General features: G+C 47.3%; 2 protein-coding genes across 2 annotated transcripts in view; one reads left to right on the forward strand and one right to left on the reverse strand.

Moving 5' to 3' along the window:
* The window catches only part of COG3 (component of oligomeric golgi complex 3), a 60911-nt gene extending 55952 nt beyond the window's left edge, over positions 1-4959 (forward strand). The window contains exon 23 of the mRNA XM_027557198.1: positions 2999-4959. Coding sequence (XP_027412999.1) covers positions 2999-3028 — 30 coding nt within the window. The 3' untranslated portion in view covers positions 3029-4959. The remainder of the gene's footprint in view (positions 1-2998) is intronic.
* Positions 4960-10991: 6032 nt separating this feature from the next.
* The window catches only part of ERICH6B (glutamate rich 6B), a 53542-nt gene continuing 44497 nt past the window's right edge, over positions 10992-20036 (reverse strand). The window contains exons 14-17 of the mRNA XM_027557055.1: positions 19122-19207; positions 18815-18967; positions 12197-12422; positions 10992-11453 (exon numbers count right to left, since the gene is read on the reverse strand). Coding sequence (XP_027412856.1) covers positions 11139-11453; positions 12197-12422; positions 18815-18967; positions 19122-19207 — 780 coding nt within the window. The 3' untranslated portion in view covers positions 10992-11138. The remainder of the gene's footprint in view (positions 11454-12196; positions 12423-18814; positions 18968-19121; positions 19208-20036) is intronic.

The following is a 20036-nucleotide window of genomic DNA, read 5'->3' on the forward strand; positions in this document are numbered from 1 at the left end:
TTTGTCTCTATGATTCGCCTAGTCTGGGTAGTGCTTTAAATGGAATCATGCAATTCATGGCCTTTGAAGACTGGCTTCTTTCTCTTAGCATCATGTTTTCAAGGCTCATCTATGCTGGAGCTTGCATCAGAACTTCATTCTTAACGGCTGTATGAGTTTCTTATCTTTCAAAGATAAGGTGTCTCTGTAGTTCTAGGGTCGTATACAATCAGGACACTTTTTTATACGTCATCTGAAGTAATTAGGGAGTGGCTGTAGTGGTGCTGTGGAACATGGCAGACGAGGAGCAGGAGGAGCTGAGGGAAAGAGAGGGAGAAGGTGGGAGGAACCCGGGCTATAGGTCCTGGTCGAGTCAGGATTGTGCAGTGGGCGGACAAGAGGGAAGACGAGCTGGAAGATGGTTGTGGGGTTGCAGTGTGAGCGGTGACAGTGGGGAGCAGCTGCAGTGAGGGGTTACATGGAGCTGGCAGGTGCCCGCGGCCTGAGGAGCTGATGAGGTTGGCGAAAGAGGAGGATGTTGGAGGAAAGGAGCGCAGAACTGAGAGGCCTCCACCCTGGAAGGTTAGCTGTCAGGGTGTTGAAATCACCAAGAATACTCGCAGGAGTAGTTTTAGAAAAAAATGATAGCGTTCTGAGACCTGCAAAAAGTGCCCGGCCAGGTGACAGCCGAGGAGTGGTTGGTGGAGGAGTGAAGCGTGGCCTGGTCTGAAAACCAGAGCTGGGGAGAGTGGCGGGAGAGGGAAGGAGAATGGTCCGGGAATGACATTGAGGGGCAGAGGGGACTCCGGTCCTGCCTCCAGGCCCGGTGATCGCGGGCAAGCGGAAGAGAAGCAGCCATCACCCGAGAAGGCTGCGAAGGAGGCCTGTCCTGGCGAGGGGAGGGCGCCAGGCTGCCAGCCAGAGGGCTGGGCTGTGAGGTGGCAAAGAGCCCCCGAGGGGTGACTCGGGCCTCGGCTGCCTGTGGTGGGTAAAGGTGTGAGGGGAGGAGGGTCTGGCGAGAACACGCAGAGCTCCTGGGTTCCCGCCTGACTCCTGCCCGTGAGGTGCGTGCTTTAGTGTGTGTGCGTGTGTCTGTAAATTCCAGGTTTTACCGTGGTCACCCACACTGTGTGCAACTCAGTTGCTTTGCTCTTCTTCTCTCTTCTGTTGGTGAACCACTGAATTATTCTCACAACAATGAACCAATGGGTTGCAACCAGTAGTTTGAAAAACACTAAGAGAACCCATCCTCCTCACTGTTCCTTGATCCTCTTTCAGAACCGTTTCATTTTCTAGATAATAATAACAGCTGCTATTAGTGACTGCTGATGACCCTATGTGCAAGACAGCAAAAGAGACACAGATGTAAAAAGAGCAGACTTTTGGACTCTGGGAGAAGGAGAAGGTGGGAAGATTTGAGAGAACGGCATTGAAACATACATATTATTATATGTAAAATAGATGACCAGTGCAAGTTCGATGCATGAAATAGGGCTCTCAAAGCCGGGGCTCTGGGACCACCCAGAGGGATGGGGGTGTGGGGAGGGAGGTGGGAAGGGGGCTCAGGATGGGGGGACACGTGCACCCATGGGTGATTCATGTCAATGGCAAAAACCACCACAATATTGTAATTAGCCTCCAATTAAAATAAATTAATTTTTTTTAAAAAAAGGAAAGGACAGTTATAGTTGCCAGTAGATCTCATAAATGTGCAATATGCATACTTAATAGTAAATAAAATGCAAAAAAAAACCCAAAAAAACAAACCCCAAAAAACCCTTGCGTGTAGAAGGACGCACTGCCAGGCTCAGTCAGCCGCAGGTCTCTCTAGGGCCAGGGTGGCAGACCTGCAGAGCTCAGGCTGCGTCCCTGCCGGCGACAGTGGCGACTTCTCTGGTTTCCCGGGGCCGGCTCTGTGTCACGCCCTCCTTTACAGAGGGGGCAGGGGGCTCCCGAATCTGCCGGGCCTGTTCTTGTGCAATGAAGAATCACTTAAAGAATTCCTAGCATACAACTCTCTGCACAGCACACTCTGCATAGAGAAAGATGAAGTTGGTTATTTACAGGGGTCCCCAACCTTTGGGATCTAATGCCTGATGATCTGAGGTGGAAGTGATGTAATAATAATACAAATAAAGTGCACAATAAATATAATTCAAGTGCATCATCCCCAAACTGTCCCCACCCCCAGTCCATGGAAAAATTGTCTTCCACGAAATCAGTCCCTGGTGCCAAGAAGTTTGGGAACCTCTGAGAGCTATTTGCCAACAAAGGTCCGTCTAGTCAAGGCTATGGTTTTTCCTGTGGTCATGTATGGATGTGAGAGTTGGACTGTGAAGAAAGCTGAGCGCCGAAGAATTGATGCTTTTGAACTGTGGTGTTGGAGAAGACTCTTTCAAGTCCCTTGGACTGCAAGGAGATCCAACCAGTCCATCATAAAGGAGACCAGTCCTGGGATTTCTTTGAAAGGAATGATGCTAAAGCTGAAACTCCAGTACTTTGGCCACCTCATGCGAAGAGCTGACTCATTGGAAAAGACTCTGATGCTGGGAGGGATTGGGGGCAAGAGGAGAAGGGGACGACAGAGGATGAGATGGCTGGATGGACGTGAGTCTGAGTAAACTCCAGGAGTTGGTGATGGACAGGGAGGCCTGGCGTGCTGTGATTCATGGGATTGCAAAGAGTCGGACACTACTGAGCGACTGAACTGAACTGAGAGCTACTTCTGTTTTTGTCAGCATTGGTGTCTAGTTTTTTTCTGTCTTCCTCATCGGATTCTGAACGAGTTAAGGGTCCAGGTTTGGGCGTACCTCCTCACAGGACCCCACGATGCGCAGTGCCCCAGGGGCTGCTTCGGGAGTCAGACCATCACGGGTCCAGGTTCTACTTTACAGCTGGGTTTATTGGTCTCTTAAAAATTTTAGACTTGCCCTGTTGTTCTGGTTGTGAGAACCTGAACACCTTTTCTTGAGTACGGTATTGCACAGTGGAACTAACACAGCCTTTCTCTGCTTTTCAGCTGAACCTCCTACTGTCCGTTTCTAAATAACTTGGCCCATTGGGCTGTGCGTATGGATGGCCAGCTGGCAGGAACGGGCTGCCAGGTCCAGAGGCTGCAGGACACCGGGGAATTGGACGAGGGACGTCCCCAGAACCACACGGCCGCCGCTCAGGGCTGAGCACAGAACGAAATGGAAGCAAAGTGGCAATGATTTGTGTTTCCCTTTTAAAAACATCAAAATGCCAAAGATAAGCTATATAGTCTATGAGCGCTGATAACTGCCCCACTTAAATGGTCACAAGCAGTGTAAGTTTTTAAGGGGAGAAACTTGTGGCGGGCACACAGGGAAATGGTTCTTAAGAAAGATGCGGTGAAAATAGGTTACAGTAAATACCGCAAAGAGCTTTACGGAAATACAGCTAATTAGGAAACTTCTGAGAGTAAGGTTTGTTAGAGCAAGAAACACTGCAGTCCTTTTAACCACTGAGCATTCCACAGTACTATTTTTTTTTTTTTTTTTACTTCCAGAAATGTTATTTCTACACTCTATTTATAATGTTTCTCCTCTCGCTTTGAAGTTTAGTTTGGAGTAGATTGGCTGCTTCTGAGACGTCCTGCTTTCCAGGGGATTCAGGGTGTTCTCTTTCTGCGTGTTTGATGTGAGGTAGTTTCAAAATGCAAGGGCCTCGTGTAAGGTCCCAGAACCTGTACTGTGAATGGCTTTGGTACAGAGCATTCAGAGCAGGCCGGGGCTGCAGCCTCCTCGTGGTGGATACATGCGTATCTTTAATGAGAATCTTCATGGTACAGTGGGCAGTGTTTGTGAGGGGGAGGTACCAATTAGGGCATCTTTAGGCTGCCACACTGAGGCGGCCAGGAAGCCTGATGAATAGCAGGTTGCATGCACGATGCTTAGGGTTACCAGCTTTCTGCACATTGCCTTCCATTTCCGTAGTTCTTTGAAAAGCGAGCACTTTTTATGTCCCGAACATTCACAGCGGCTGTGCCGCGGGCCAGCCTTGTGGATCTGCAGCCTGCAACAGCAGAATACAGTTTACTTACAAACTGGTGAAGACCGCCCATGCCTTGAAATGGACTGCCTGATATCAGGGATCATCAGATTAATCACGCACATCTCTTGAGTTTGCCTACAAATACCTGTTTCCTGATTGAATTGGTTTTGCTTCTGATGTTACAGTAAATGTCACCTGCTTTTTGGTTCACAGTGAATTTTGAGTTACTCAGACACTAGTTTAGAGATAGAACGCTAACAAGGGCTCTGGAACATAGCCAGCAGACCGCACTCTGTGAGACTGTATTCTTCATCCACTTCAAGTAGACTCCCGCCACATGCGGACAGTTTACACACCCCGATGTCTGTCATTTTAAAGGGTCACTTGCTTTTCACCTCAGTGTAACTTGGTGATGGATGTTGCTTGATAGACCTTAGTACTCTGTATATTTTGGGAAGGTAGAAGGTAAAGAGGGGCCATATTCATTCTTTGATAGGAAATGAATGAATTAGGAAGATTCCACTCACTTCTACTTACTATTTTAAATATGTGTTTAATGAAATAAACTGTAAAATATCCAGTTTTGTATATTATATGTACATTTGATTTTTAAATAGCCTTTCCAAAGAAATGAGGGCATGATTATTGTACAGTACTATGGCTGATTTCATTTGATGTACAGAGCAGAGGATGTTCTTCAGGATAAAAATATTTGATGGCACTCATTCTTGTGCTTTGAATCTTTTATTTCTGAAACACTCAAACACCTTACTGAGTAGGTAATAGCGATCCAACCTGTTTGCTAAATGACTGTTTGTTTAAATCTGTACAGTTTAAAGTGTTCACTTATACAAAGAGTGTACATACTTTCAAATAATTAATTTAAAATGCTTTATATTATTTGGCTAGAAATTGCTGTTTTTAATAAATGTGAATTTTTTCAGAAATAAAGATTTTTGCTTCCTACTTTGTCCTCATGAGTGTGTGTGTGGATCCTTTTAAAAGAATTTTTTTAATTAAGATTTTTATTGTTGATTCACACACGGTTGTGAGAAATCATATAGACCGAGCCTGTGTACCTGGACTGGATTTCTCCCAGTGGTCCATCTTGCGGAACGGTAACACGTATCACAAGCCAATGGTGGTACTCTCCATCAGTGTTACTCCCATTTCCCCCATTTTACTGGTATTGTGTGGGTTCTTTTGGCAAGATGATTATTGTGGAAAGACATTTTTGAAACATTTAATGCCTCATTAATTGAAAGATAATTTTTCTTCATTTGCAAAACCGCCAATTTCCAGAGTACCATCAGCACATATAGTTGTGTTGAACTTTAGCATTATTGAAGTCAGAAGAAAAACAAGCCTTGTATTTTTACAACCCCCTATCTAAATTCTTCTCTGCTGTTAAGAAGGAACAAAGAGTAGTCAGCCTTAGTTTTTAAAAAGAGGCCGTTTGTCAGAGGAGCCTGCGGGTATTGGTGGTGGGAAGGCTGCTTCTCAGAAAGCAGGAGCTTCATTGCTTCCTCTCGGGAGCACTTTCTTCTAGTGGTGGTTCTTCCCCAGCTTGTCTGTCTGCTCCCCCTCAGCCCCCTGGAAAGGAGGCAGCTGCTGGACACGTGGTAAACGGGCATCTGTTACATAGTCATCCAATAAATACATTTGGGATTTTAAAAACCATTCCCAGTTAAAATATGTTCACTATTAGACATTTCTACAGTGTTTGAATTTTAACATAAAATGTGAGTTTGGTAAATGAAACTTGAAAGGTGTAAACTGCTGTTAAATATTTGCATATTGCTTCCAGATTTTTTCTATGTATATTCTAAGTAATTTTTCTTACAATATTGGGCTCTTTTACACTTTTAATCAGGTGAGTTTTACTTTTTTATTTTGGTTGTGCTATGTGGCTTGCAGAATCTTAGTTCCCTGAACAAGGATTGAACCTGGGCCCTGGCAGTGAAAGTACCTAACAGCTGAACTACCAGGGAATTCCAGTCGGGTAAGGTTTAATTATCAGTTATTAGTGGTGTTTGTTACTGTTCATTCACTGACTCGGGTCCAACTCTTTGTGACTCCAGGAACTGCAGCACGCCAGGCTTCTCTGTCCACCATCTCCCGGAGCTTGCTCAAACTCACGTCCATTGAGTCAGTGATGCCATCCAACCACCTCATCCTCTGTCGTCCCCTTCGCCTCCTGCCCTCAGTGTTTACAGATAGGCATAGTCTCATCTCAGTTTACAGATAAGATCCCTGGGTTGGGAATATCCCCTGGAGAAGGGAAAGGCTACCCACTCCAGTATTCTGGCCTGGAGAATTCCATGGACTGTATAGTCCATGGGGTCAGGTCGCAAAGAGTCAGACATGATTGGGCGACTTTCACGTTCATTTGCTGAACTATTTGAAAGTAAGCTGCAGGCATCATGACATTTTACCCCTAAATACTTAAGCATCCATCTCCAAACAGTAGGCACAGTCTCCTACATAACCCTAATACCAGTATCACACTTCAAAAACTCAGTAGTATCTCCTATGTAGTCCATATTTCACTTTGCTCAGTTGTTACCCAAAATGTTTCATAGCTTTTTCTTACCCAAGTGCTTATGTGTTACTTGGTGGTTACATGTCTTTAGTCTCTTTTAATGTAGAAATTCTTAAGGTTTCTGTTTGCTTGTTTTCATGGCATTGGCATTGACTTTTTTTTTTAATAAATCTATCTCAAGAGTTGGACACGACTTAGTGACTAAACCACCACCAGGTTAGTTATAGAATGGACCAGAGTCGATGTCCCTGCGTCTCCTCATTGCTTAATTCAGAATACTCAACTGTTGCAGAATACATTCTTCTCAAGTATATGGGACATTTGCCAAGACAGACATGTGCTGGGGCATCAAACAACAAAACAGAAAACCCAAACACGATCTACAACAGTAGTTCTCAATAAGATGACCCCTGCCCCTGCCACCAAGAACACATTAGGCAACATCGAAAGACGTTCTTGGTTGTCGTGACTGGTGTGTATGTGTGCACAGGGGTAGAGGTTTCATTGGTTTCTATTAGTAGCTGGAGAAGCAACTAGAATGGCCAAATATTTTATGATGCATAGGCCAGCGTCCTACAACGCACAGTTATCCAATGTGGAGAGTGGTGGAGTTGCAGAACCCTGGGATATACACAGCAACCCCCAATCTCCAGCACTTGCTGTTCCCTCACCTGTTTTCATACCAACAAATGGTGTCTTTTGCTAGTTTATTGTCTGTCTTCCGCACTGCAGGTTGTAAGCTGCTCTGTTGACAGCTTTGTACCTGGTGCCTAGAACAGATCCTGCAGTAGATGCTCAGTAAGTACGGGTTGAAAGAATCCCCGTGGACCCAAGTCACATAGCCTTCCCTTCCCCATCCCATTCCTACCGAGTCCTGCCTGTCCTCTACCCCTCCTTCCCCCCTCCTTTATTCCCTCCCCTCCTCTATTTACAGTGCCATTGCCCTGAGTCAAGACCCTCATTTTCAATATTCCTTGCTGGGAATATTGAGGTATTTTTACTACAAGAACCTAGGCTTACTAACGCTCTCCTTTCCCTTTGCGTACAACTCCTGACAGCACGCAGGCTGTTCAGACCCCTGCGCATCTATGTGTCCAGCCCCATCTCCTTACTGCTCATGCTCTGTATCCATCAGGGTCCTGGAGTGTAAGCATCAGAATGCATCATGTCTGACTGGAGCAGGAAAGGGCTATTGGAAGGAAATGTGGGTATGGGGGACAGACCAGAAGCCGGAGGACCAGAGGAATGAGAAGAGGAAGCTTTAGAGGTGCAGAGGTTTTGTCGTTGTTTCCAAAGCAGGAAGTGTTGGTGCACTGCCTTGGCAGTGTCCTGGCCTTGGCATGATTGCAGCTGCTTCCGTCTTGGCCAAGCTGACTTTGTGTGTGTGTGTGTGTGATTCTCCATGCTTCATTAATGCTGGAGCAGGGAGAAGGAAGATCCTCTGTGTCAGTATCCATGGAGTGCCTCTCACCTCCAAATCCACCCCCTTTTGGCCCTGCTTTGAGATTCTGGAGCCGGGCCCAGAGAACATTTCTCCACCGCCAGCTGGTGCAGAGTGAGGCTCTGTAGCGTGCTGATGCTGTGCCGACAGGCACGGGGGAGGGGGTTTCTCCTCCTACACTGCCCCGGGCAGTGGTGTGGGGCGGGAGGTGTGGAGAGGTCAGGGGGCACTTGCTGTCTCGAGAGTTCTCCTGCTACCCAAGCAGCAAGTGTCTGTGAACCAGCTTGTTGTTGCAGATGTAGTTGGCTAAGACACTGTAAAAAGGCAGGTCCCTCATCCAGCATGACTGGTGGTCCTATAAAAAGGGGAAATTAAACAAACATTTACTTGGCTGTGACGACTCTTAGTTGCAGCTCGCGGGCTATCTAGTTGTAGCTCACAGGCTTATTAGTTGCTCCTTGGCATGTGGGATCTTAGTTCCCAGACCAGGAGTCGAACCCACATCCTGTGCGTTGCAAGGCCGATTCTTAACCAGTGGGCCATCAGGGAAGTCCCTGGAAAGGGGAAATTTGATCCAGAGGTGCGCACACAGGGAGAAGGCCATATGAAGACTGCCAGAGACAAAGGAACTCCTAGAAGCTGGGAGGTGGGCCTGGGCTACATTCTTTCCACACCCTTGATCTTGGACTTCCGACTTCCAGACCTGAGACGATCAGTTTCTGTTGTGTAAGCCACCCAGCGTGTGGTCCTTTGCTACAGCAGCTCTAGCAAGCTAACACAGAGGGTGGGGGCTGGGTTTTCCTAGTTCCCGGTCACCTAGCTGCTTTCACTACATTCCTCATCGGTTAGGGGCCTCACTTTTCCTTATGAAGTAGTCCCTGGCTGCTGGGTTATTCTGTCTGGTCCATGATAACACTCACACAGAGCAACAGCTGCAAGAGAAGTTAGAAATGCAAAAAATCTCTGTGAAATATCGCATCTAAGTAAGTGCTGGCAACAAGATATTTTAATGGTTAAAGATTTTTTTTAATATTTATTATTCAATTATTTGGCTGTTCTGGGTCTTAGTTGCAGCATGTTTGACCCAGTTCCCAGACCAGGGACTGAACCCAGGAACCCCAGCGTTGGGAACTCGGAGTCCTAGCCACTGGACCACCCAGGGAAGTCCCTGAAGATTTTGAAGAGATATTTATTTATCTGCTGGGCTGTGCTGGGTCTTAGTTGCGGCACACGGGATCTTTAGTAGCAGCATGCGGGATCTTGTTCTCTGACCAGAGATAGAACCCGGGACCCCTGCATCGGGAGTGCAAAGTCTTAGCCACTGGACCAGCAGGGAAGTCAGAATATTTTAAAACAGGGAGCCGACCAAACCCAAGGCCTCTTTGAGGCCACCTGTTGACAATCTCTGCATTATGGGGTGAGTCACGCTTTTGGGTTTCTTGGAAGGAGCAGGACCAGGGGAGGCACTGGCTGATGATCCTAAGCGCTCACAGCTGGGAAGCCCCACGCCGAGCACTTCCCCAACACCATCTGTTCTCATCCTCTACCTGCGAGCTGTGTTCTGTGGTTGTCCTCCTGTTACAGAGGAGGGAATGGAGTCCCAGAGGGGCTCCCTGCGTTGGTTGAGGTCGCACAGCTGGCATGTGGCGGTGCCAAGACCCCCACCAGGACCATCGGCTTCCAGGGCACATGTTGGAGAAACGTCGGGGCTTTGAGATGTGGGCAGGCCTGGAGGATTTATTTGCTGCTGAGACTCGACCCCGGAGCTTCTGTCTCCAGCGCCTGGTAAGAGAAGGGGCCCCTGCCCACACCCAGCAAAGGTGTAAACCAACAAGCTCCGTAAATGTGGACGTTGGCCCGTGATGCTTTGCTCCCCACAGTGGTCACTGGCAGCGTTTGTGGCTCACTGCCTGGCAGCAAAGTAACTGTAGTAGTAGCTGGTGATGCTACGTGCCAATAAGATGTGAGAGTCAGAGGGGAAGTGGCCGGTAGGGCCCGCTGCTACCAGCCCGACCACCCCGGACCCACCCCAGGTGCACAGTTGTCTGGGTTTGGAGTGAGGATGGGACTTTGGTGAGGGTTTGGAGGCAGGAGAGCCCAGCTGCAAAAGTAGGGCTTTTGTGTCTGTTCACAGCAGGGATTGGCTAGTTGCTAGGCTGAGCAAGGAAGAAGGGGTTTCCCACACTCTTTTGGTTCAGGCTGCAGTTGGGGTCATTTTGGAAAGTCTGCAGTGTCTCAGGGATGTAGAAAAGGCATGCTGTACAGGACCCTCAGCTCCCAAACCCCCCTTTTCTAGAAACGACTGCCCCTCCCCATGCTTGACATCAACTAGGAGCTATGGTTAGAAGACATAACCCCGCCCTCCCTACCACACTGGATTGAACCAAGAGTGACCTAATCAAGCCAGGCCAATCGGAGACCACTGGAGTCTTTGAGAAAGATCAGGAGACAAAGCCACACAAACTGAGATGCCTAGAAAGCACGTCTTTGGAATAAGACGAGTGTCACTGAGCTGAGAATGATAGTCCTGGCTCTGGAGGCCTCCCACACACCAGTCCTTTCTGGACCGGAGACCCACTGCACCTTCCACCCAGATCACACGTTTCCCATTTTGCTTTACCTACTCGAGTTGGTAACTGTTACCAATGACCAAAAGGGGCCCAGAGATTGAAGAGGCTTTGATTGTGGGTCCTTTTGGGCTTCCCTCCCCCAGTTGAGGGACTGGCTGCAGGCTGGTGCTGCTTTACTGAGTGAGTGTCCCTCTGACTTGGCAGGGGCAGAAGAGGGGGTGTTTGTGAGGCTACTGTTTCTAGACCCATTTTACAGGTGAGGAAACCGAGGGAGGAAACTACATGCCCAAGGTCACACAGTCAACAATGGGTGGAGCTAGGCTTTGAGACAGTCTGTGTCTTGAGTCAACCCAAGGACTAGAAAGAACTTCTGCATTCAAATGACCAGTAGAAGCCAGCGGGACAGGTGTTGACATGTATTCTCTGAAACAATTTGCCTCTGATACCCTCAGGGCACATGCTTAAGTCTTCTGTGCCCAGCCACAGGTGCTGTCAGTCCTGTCTCTGCCCCCCACCCCCCAGAACTCTGCCCCACCAAACCAAGGAGCTGTGGTAGGTACCAAATTACAAACCAGCTCTCATGAGATACAGCTTAGGGCTTTGGGGGTTTCCTTGGGGCTTTTGACAACTCCACCTCCCCCAGACATCCAGCACCTGCCAAAGCCCCTCTGGGACAACTGGGTGATGGCTTGAGCTTGGCGGGAGCGAGCTCCTGCTCGGACCTGTGTCGCCTTGTTGGCAAGATCTTGACGCACCAAATGAAGTTTTCCAAGTCGGGGATGGTCAACAGCCTCAGGATCCTACTCATTTTCCCTAGAAGGATCTGGATCTTCTGAGCCATGGGACTGACTTCCATCTCCAGAACTGATTTCTTTCTCATTTCGCTCAGCATCTCCAGGGTGATGTACTGGGGGAATTCACAGAAGGCTGGGTGAGGATTAATGTTGCCTGGATACCACGTGCCCCCCACAGCAGGACTGGGACCCTGTGGGCAGAGTCTTCTTGGACCCTTCCAGGACCGAGTCTCTCCAGGGCAAACCTGAGTGCCCAGTCCTGCCACCAGTGACATTTCTTCTGCTTCCCCAAGACACTTGACCTGTGCCTCTGGACACACAGGCTACAGTGATTGGGCTGAGGCCACATGCCAACCTGACCCCAAACCAAAGGCTGTGCCCTCCTGGGGGCATCTGGCTGCTCCCCACGGACTCCCTAGCGCAGCAGGAGACAGCCCTGCCACAGCCAGGGGGCCAATGTCTGCCCGTGAGCCCCACCTCCATCTGGGGCTCCCCTGGGGCCTGTCCAGGATGAGGATGTCAGTTTCCTAAACTCTGAATCTCAGGGTGTTCGGATGTTAGCTGATTGCCTCTTTGTTTACATACGTCGTGTTGGCTTCTGCCATACAACGTGAATTGGCTGTCAGTGTCCCCTCCCTCTTGAACTTCCCTCCCACCCTCCACATCCCACCCCTCTAGGAAATGACGGCCTTTGTACATGGTCACACGTTGGTCCCTGAAGCTGGTCTCATTTCCCTAGGGCCTGGGCTGAGGCAGAACATAGCCCGGAGGCCAGGGCGTGGACCACCCCCAACCCGCAGTGGCCAGGAGCAGGTGGTTCCCGCCTGGCAGGCAAGGTGGGGAGTTGGGGCCGAACCTTGTACTTGGTGCCCAGGTTTAAGCAAATGTGCTTCTTGTGGTGGGTGAAGTGGAAGATGATCTTGTCCTGGCTCCTGATCTGCACCTCGATGTACTGGTTGATTTTCAGGGAGATGGGCTGGATGGGGGGCGCGTGCACGTGGAGGCTGAGATCCCACCAGTTCCAGGCCTTCTGGTACTCATCTTTGGCGAAGTAGTAGCCCAGGTTTTGGCTCAGGCTCAACCTAGACCAAGAAGGCATCAGGCAGCCGCAATGCTGGGCCCGGGGTGGGAGGGGCTGGGGGGCGTGGCCTCCCCCTGCAATGCAGGCCTGCCCTTCCCCGGCTCCCGCCTGGCCCAGCCTCTGCCCCCAGGACCCAGACTAGGTGCAGCCCCTCAGCCAAGGCCTGCCCCTAGCCCCTCACACCCAGTCGCTCCTTTCAGTTCCGGGTCATGTGTGCTTTTGACCTCCTCAAGGCTTTGCCATGCTGTCCCCTCTCCCTGGAGAAAGTGTTCTTCCAGCCTGTGTGGTACAGTGGGTTCTAAGTCTTGGCTTAAATGTCACCTCCTCCGAGAAGCCCTCCTTGACCAGCCCCTCTGGGTCCCAGTATGACAATTCAGCCTTAGTTAGGTTTCTTCGTATAATTTACTAATACACGTTAATTCTCATTATTTGCTATAATTAGATTCCATAAAGTTGCCTCAAACACAGAGTTAGCAAATAGTAAACCATTGCTCCCCAGGGAAAGAGGTGTGTGTATATACATTATAGGGACTTCCCACGTGGCTCAGTGGTAAAGAACCTGCCTGCCAATGCAGGAGACGCAGCAGACGCAGGTTCGATCCCTGGGTCGGGAAGATCCCCTGGAGGAGGAAATGGCAACCCACGCCAGTATTCTTGCCTGGAGAATCCCATGGACAGAGGAGCCTGGCGGGCTAAATTCATGAGGTCGTAAAAGAGTCAGACATGACTGGGCAAGCACCGCAGCAGCACACACATGGATACGCTCACGTCCTAGAAACACCCCATCCTGGCTCCCACCAGCCCCAGGGCTGGACTTCCCAGCACCACCTGCCCTTCCCCTCCCTGCTCCATCCCCTGTTTCCCGTGTTAAGAGCTGCGTCAAGAAAGCAGAGCAGCTGGGAACGTGCGCACCAGGCAACTCAAATTCTGCCCCGTGCACGTTTGTGACTCGATGTAACGTGTATACAGGCATCCTTCCCCCGGAAGCAACGGTTCAGCGTTTGCTAGTTCATGTCCTTGAGACTTGACAGAACTGAACTATCTTGAATAATGAGAATCGGCCATCCTTGCTTATCATCCGTCCTTCCCACTAATATGGAAACATAATTGGAAGTCCAGAGTGCAGGGTCCCCATCCGTGTGGCTCCCGGGCGGATGCTGTCCCCGCACGGCGCCTGGTGCCCGCGTAACCAGCCGTGGGTGACTGTGGACTGGTGGGTTCCTCCCTCTCCCAGCCCAAGCCCTGCTCTCCTGCGAGCATCCTCTCCTGGCATTTCAAGCCCATCATATATCCGTCTGCCCTGGCTTCTGCTTTTCTCATCCCACCGGTCTGTCCTGAGAACCGGTGCAGAAGGTTTTCTCGGGAACTGAACACAGAAGGGGAGAGAATCTGAGCCCTGGGCTAGTCAGGAGAAGGCGGGCTTTGGGGCAGTCTGGGTCACTCAGATCACCTGCCAGGCCTCATCCAAGCTGTCCAGGGGCCTTTAAGTTCGGCTCAGAGGGAGAGGCCGGCTCAGACCTGCTCAGGGCAGCCTCGGTCACCTTCTGGTCAGTCCCCAACACTAGGTCCTCCTGTTGCTTCCCACTCCTATTGAGCCAAGTGCAAACTATTAAGTCCCTTCACCGTTGAGCCCAGCCTGTCGACCACACCCCTCTTCACCTAGCCGAGAAGCTGTGATGCGTGTAATGAATTAGAAAAAAACCTAGACTTTTGTAAAGCAATTATCCTCCAATTAAAAAAACAAACAACAAAAAAAGACAAAACAACCCGGACTCTGGAGTCAGACTTTCTAGGTTCATAGCCTGACTTGGTCACTTGCAAGCTGTGTGACTCTGGGCCAGTTACTTAAACTCTCTGTACCTCAGCTTCAGTGGTAAAATGCAGATAATAACAGTATGTTGCTCATGGGGTATCTGTGAGGATGAAGCACCTGTACAGAGAAGGCCCCTCTCCAGCCCCGCCCCAGATGGGCAGAATCGGAATCTTGAGGTAGGGGGTAGGGAACAGCCTTTCCCCAGCTCTCAGCACCGCCCTTCCCCCTGGGTTTGGGTGTGCTGCCCTAAGATGTGCTTTCTCTTGCAAACTTTATTTGATCATTGAAAATACTGCTTTAGTTCAAGCCGAGTCAAAAATTCCATAAAACCTCTTTCCTGGGACTTTATGTATGACTCGGGGCAAATGACTCATCATTTTTTCTGCACCCAAGTTAAAAAAATAAAGTCAGCCACTGTTTCCACTGTTTCCCCATCTATTTGCCATGAAGTGATGGGACTGGATGCCATGATCTTAGTTTTCTGAATGTTGAGCTTTAAGCCAACTTTTTCACCCTCCTCTTTCACTTTCATCAAGAGGCTTTTTAGTTCCTCTTCACTTTCTGCATAAGGGTGGTGTCATCTGCATATCTGAGGTTATTGATATTTCTCCCGGCAATCTTGATTCCAGCTTGTGCTTCTTCCAGCCCAGCGTTTCTCATGATGTACTCTGCATAGAAGTTAAATAAGCAGGGTGACAATATACAGCCTTGACGGACTCCTTTTCCTATTTGGAACCAGTCTGTTGTTCCATGTTCAGTTCTAACTGTTGCTTCCTGATCTGCATAAAGGTTTCTCAAGAGGCAGGTCAGGTGGTCTGGTATTCATGGGAAATAGATGGGGAAACAGTGGAAACAGTGTCAGACTTTATTTTTTGGAGCTCCAAAATCACTACAGATGGTGATTGCAGCCATGAAATTAAAAGATGCTTACTCCTTGAAAGGAAAGTTATGACTGACCTAGACAGCACATTAAAAAGCAGAGATATTACTTTGCCAACAAAGGTCTGTCTAGTCAAGGCTATGGTTTTTCCAGTGGTCATGTGTGGATGTGAGAGTTGGACTGTGAAGAAAGCTGAGCGCCAAAGAATTGATGCTTTTGAACTGTGGTGCTGGAGAAGACTCTTGCGAGTCCCTTGGACTGCAAGGAGATCCAACCAGTCCATCCTAAAGGAGACCATCCTGGGTGTTCATTGGATGGACTGATGCTAAGGCTGAAACTCCAGTACTTTGGCCACCTCAAGCGAAGAGTTGACTCATTGGAAAAGACTCTGATGCTGGGAGGGATTGGGGGCAGGAGGAGAAGGGGACAACAGAGGATGAGATGGCTGGATGGCATCACCAACTCAATGGGCATGAGTTTGGGTGAAATCCAGGAGTTGGTGATGGACAGGGAGGCCTGGTGTGCTGCGATTCATGGGGTTGCAAAGAGTCGGACATGACTGAGCGACTGAACTGAAGTTTCCTTATCAAGAAAATAAAAGCAGATTTTCCTCATGGTCTCTTATTTCCAATATTTAACGATATTTAGGAGAAGAGCCCCTACTGTGTGTAGCAGATACTGTTGGAGATAAAGTTTCTTGGCCCCATTCCTTGGTGCTTCTTGTATGCAGTGCTTTCTTCTCACTTTAAGACAGCAAAGTCTTTCTTTTAAAAACACTTTTCTTGTTGACATACCGTTGATTTAAAATATTTGTGTTACACTGAGGAAACCAGAATTGAAAGAGACACGTGTACCCCAATGTTCATTGCAACACTGTTTATGATAGCCAGGACATGGAAGCAACCTAGATGTCCATCAGCAGACGAATGGATAAGGAAGCTGTGGTACATATACACAATGGAGTATTACTCAGCCATTAAAAAGAATACATTTGAATCAGTTCTAATGAGGTGGATGAAACTGGAGCCTATTATACAGAGTGAAGTAAGTCAGAAAGAAAAACACCAATACAGTATATTAATGCATATATATGGAATTTACAAAGATGGTATTGATGACCCTATGTGTGAGACAGCAAAAGAGACACAGATGTATAGAACAGTCTTTTGGACTCTGTGGGAGAAGGTGAGGGTGGGATGATTTGAGAGAATAGCATTGGAACATATATATTACCATATGTAAAACAGATCGCCAGTCCAGGTTCGATGCATGAGACGGTGCTTGGGGCTGATGCACTGGGATGACGCTGAGGGAGGGATGGGATGGGGAGGGAGGTGAGGGGGGTTCAGGATGGGGGACACATGGACACCCATGGCGGATTCATGTCAATGTATGGCAAAACCCACTATAATATTGTAAAGTAATTAGCCTCCAATTAAAATAAATTAAAAGAATATTGTGTTAGTTTCAGGTATATATGTAGCAAAGTGACTCAGTTTTATATACAGATTCTTTTCCATCACAGGTTATTACGAGATACTAGTTCCTTGTGCTGTACAGTACATCCTTGTTGTTTATTTTATATAGAGCAGTGTGTATCTGTTAATACCATATTCTTAGTCTGTCCTCCTTCTACCCTTTCCCCTTTGGCAACCATAAGTTTGTTCTCTCTGTCTGTGAGTATGTTTCTGTTTTGTACATAAATTCACTTGTATTATTTTTTTAGAATTCACATATAAGTGATATATATTTGTCTTTCTCTGACTTAGTATGATAATCTCTAGGTCCATCCATGTTGCTGCAAATGGAATTATTTCATTCTCTTCTATGGTTGAGTAATAGTCCACTGTATATATATACATATATATATACACACATATACACACACACACACACACACACACTACATCTTTATCCATTCATCTGTTGATGGACTTCTTTTTGGATTAGGTTTTTCACCTTTTCTGGACATATGACCAGGAGTGGGACTGCTGGATCATACGGTAGCTCTATTTTTCGTTTTTTAGGAACCTCCATACTGTTTTCCATTGTGGCTGCACCAGTTTATATCCCCACCGACAATGCAGGAGGTTCCCTTTTCTCCACACCCTCTCCAGCTTTTATTATTTGTAGACTTTTTAATGATGGCTATTCTGACTGATGTGAGGTGATATCTCACTGTACTTTTGATTTGCATTTCTCTAATAATAAGTGATGTTGAGCATCTTTTCATGTGCCTATTATCCTTCCGTAGATCTTCTTTGAAATGTCTGTTTAAGGCTTCTGCCCATTTTTTTTTGTTGTTGTTAGGTTGGTTTTTTTTTTTTTTTTTTATATTAAATTACATGAGCTGTTTGTATATTTTGGAAACTAAACTCTTGTTGGTTGCATCATTTGTAAATATTTTCTCCCAGTCCATGGATTGTCTTTTCATTTTGTTTATGTTTTCCTTTGCTGTGTAAAAGCTTTCAAGTTTTATTAGGCCCCATTTGTTAATTTTTGCTTTAATTTCTTTTGCCTTGGGAGACTGATCTAAGAAAATATTGTGATGATTTATGTCAGAGAAGATATTGCCTATATTCTCTTCCAGGAATTTTGTGGTGTCATGTCTTATATTTAGGTCTTTAAAACATTTTGAGTTTATCTTTGTATATGATGTGATGGGGTGTTCTAACTTCGTTGATTTATATGAGGCTGTCCAGCTTTTCCAACACCACTCGCTGAATAGACTGTCTTTTCTCCATTGTATAGTCTTGCCTCCCTTGTTGAAGATTAATTGTAGATGTGTGGGTTCATTTCTGGGCTCTCTGTTCAGTCCCAATGATCCATATGTCTGCTTTTGTGCCAGGACCACACCGTTTTAATTACTGTAGCTTTGTAATATTATAGACATCAATTTCTATACAAATGGCCCTCTAGGAAGAGCAGATACACCTGAGAAGAAAGTAGTCAACTAGCAAATGGTGTTGAAAACCTCATAACAGGGAAAATATTCCTAAAAACCAAGGCCTGGAGGGTGAAAATATTTCTTTGGAATTAAAATTTGGCCTTAACTATCAAGAAGTATAAAGTTGGCTCAAGAGACTAGGCATTCTCCACTTTGTGACCACTAGAACAGAAGGCAAGGGAGAAATCCTGAAAAGACAGAGTTCTTACACCAAAGAGATGGAGAGAAGTTCTAAAGTGACTGAATTACCTTGAATGGGTAAGATGAGGTTCCCTACCATTACCAGAAACGGGAACATAACAGCCAAGTTAGTTACAATGAAATTTTTAGAAGTTATGTTTTTAAAATACAATACATGTACCTCCAGTGCACTAACCATACCTTTCTCTCAGCGGCACCTGGAACAGAGGGGGCACTGGATCTTTCTAAGGTCATTCTTGTGAAGTTTGATTCTTAAGTGAGAGGAGACGAAACCCAAAGCTTACTCCAGCTTTTGAGTCTGTGACTGCTATGTCCTGGAGGGGAAGCAATGGTGCAAAAAGGCTGAGGCACCATCTGAGGTCAGGGGCCTGTCTTACAGGCTCATCACAACACCCAGCTCCCCACGTATGGGTTGGACGGATGAATTCTAAGTGAATGAGCGAGAGAAAGGCTTACCCAGAAAGAGGACGGCTGTGCAGACTGGGAATCAAAACCTTACTCACAGTGCTTCTCCGCAGGGAGGGGTGTTTGGGACTCATGCCCCAGGCTTACCAGATGTCTCCATTTTCATCATGGAAGGTGGCATGGCCAGAGTTGTTGATAAAGGCCCGGATGCATGTTTTTGCACTGTCTTCCAGAATGATGTACATGAACTTGCCTTCTTTTATACTGAGGATGAGCATAGCCAGGTGTCCCGATGGATAACTGGGAGATGGTTAAGGCACAAGTAGTCCCTTGGGGTTCCCTGCAGAAGGCAGAGAGCCCTGAAGAGCGATGCAGGCCCCAATAAAACCCATGCCCTGGCCCGGAAACACAAACTTTCCTGGCATCGTATTTGTCCCTGTGTTCCAGTGGATACTATATCTGGCCTGATCCATCAGGAAAGAGAATTTGGAAGATAATCTCATCGGGATAGAGAATTATTTTTCCATCACCTTGAAGTACCTAGGGAGAAGAGAGAAGCCTGTGTTGTCACCAGAAGGCTTGACATGGGTCTATTTACTCTCTGATTCCTGCATGCCACCCACCCATCACTCCCCCACCCATCAGCACCACCAACTTGCTGGGGATTCCAGAAGGGAACCTTCGCAGGGGCCTGGTTTACCTGTCTCGGTGTTTGAAATGGACCACTCTGTGTTTATGTGTGCAGGTTTTAAACTATCATTTCAATCTAATGGTTATCAGTTATATTAATTTCACAGGGCTACCACAGCAAAGTACTGGGCAATTTTAAATTGTAGAAATTTATTCTTTCACAGCCGTGGAGGCCAGAAGTCTAAAATCAAGGGGTCGGAAGGGTCAGTACTTTCTGGAGGCTCAGAGGAAGAATCTATTCCATGCTTTCTCCCAGCCTTGGTGACGACCTGCTGTCCTTACTCTTCTTGGTTTGTGTATGCAGGGTTCCGAAATCCGGCTCCATCTTCCCTGAGTCTCAGCCTTCACTGTCCTTCATAAGGACACCAGTCATACTGGGTTAGGGGCCCACCCCACTCCAGCATGACCTCATCTGAACTAATTACCAATTTTCCAAACAATGTCATAATCTGCGTCAGTGGGGTTTAGGATTTAAACATCTAGGGAGGCACAGTTTCACTGATAACATTAGTATATTCAGGTATTGTATCTCTGTTTGAATCAGTTTTAGTGAATTCTATTTTTCTGGGAAATTGTTTATTTTATGTAAATTTTCAAATTTTTTGTCATAAAATTTTGTGATATAATATTTTCAAAAACCCTCTACTGTCTCTAAGTTGGGCTTCCCAGGTGGCTCAGT

This window comes from Bos indicus x Bos taurus, chromosome 12, assembly GCF_003369695.1.
Source record: "Bos indicus x Bos taurus breed Angus x Brahman F1 hybrid chromosome 12, Bos_hybrid_MaternalHap_v2.0, whole genome shotgun sequence".
NCBI lineage: Eukaryota > Metazoa > Chordata > Mammalia > Artiodactyla > Bovidae > Bos > Bos indicus x Bos taurus.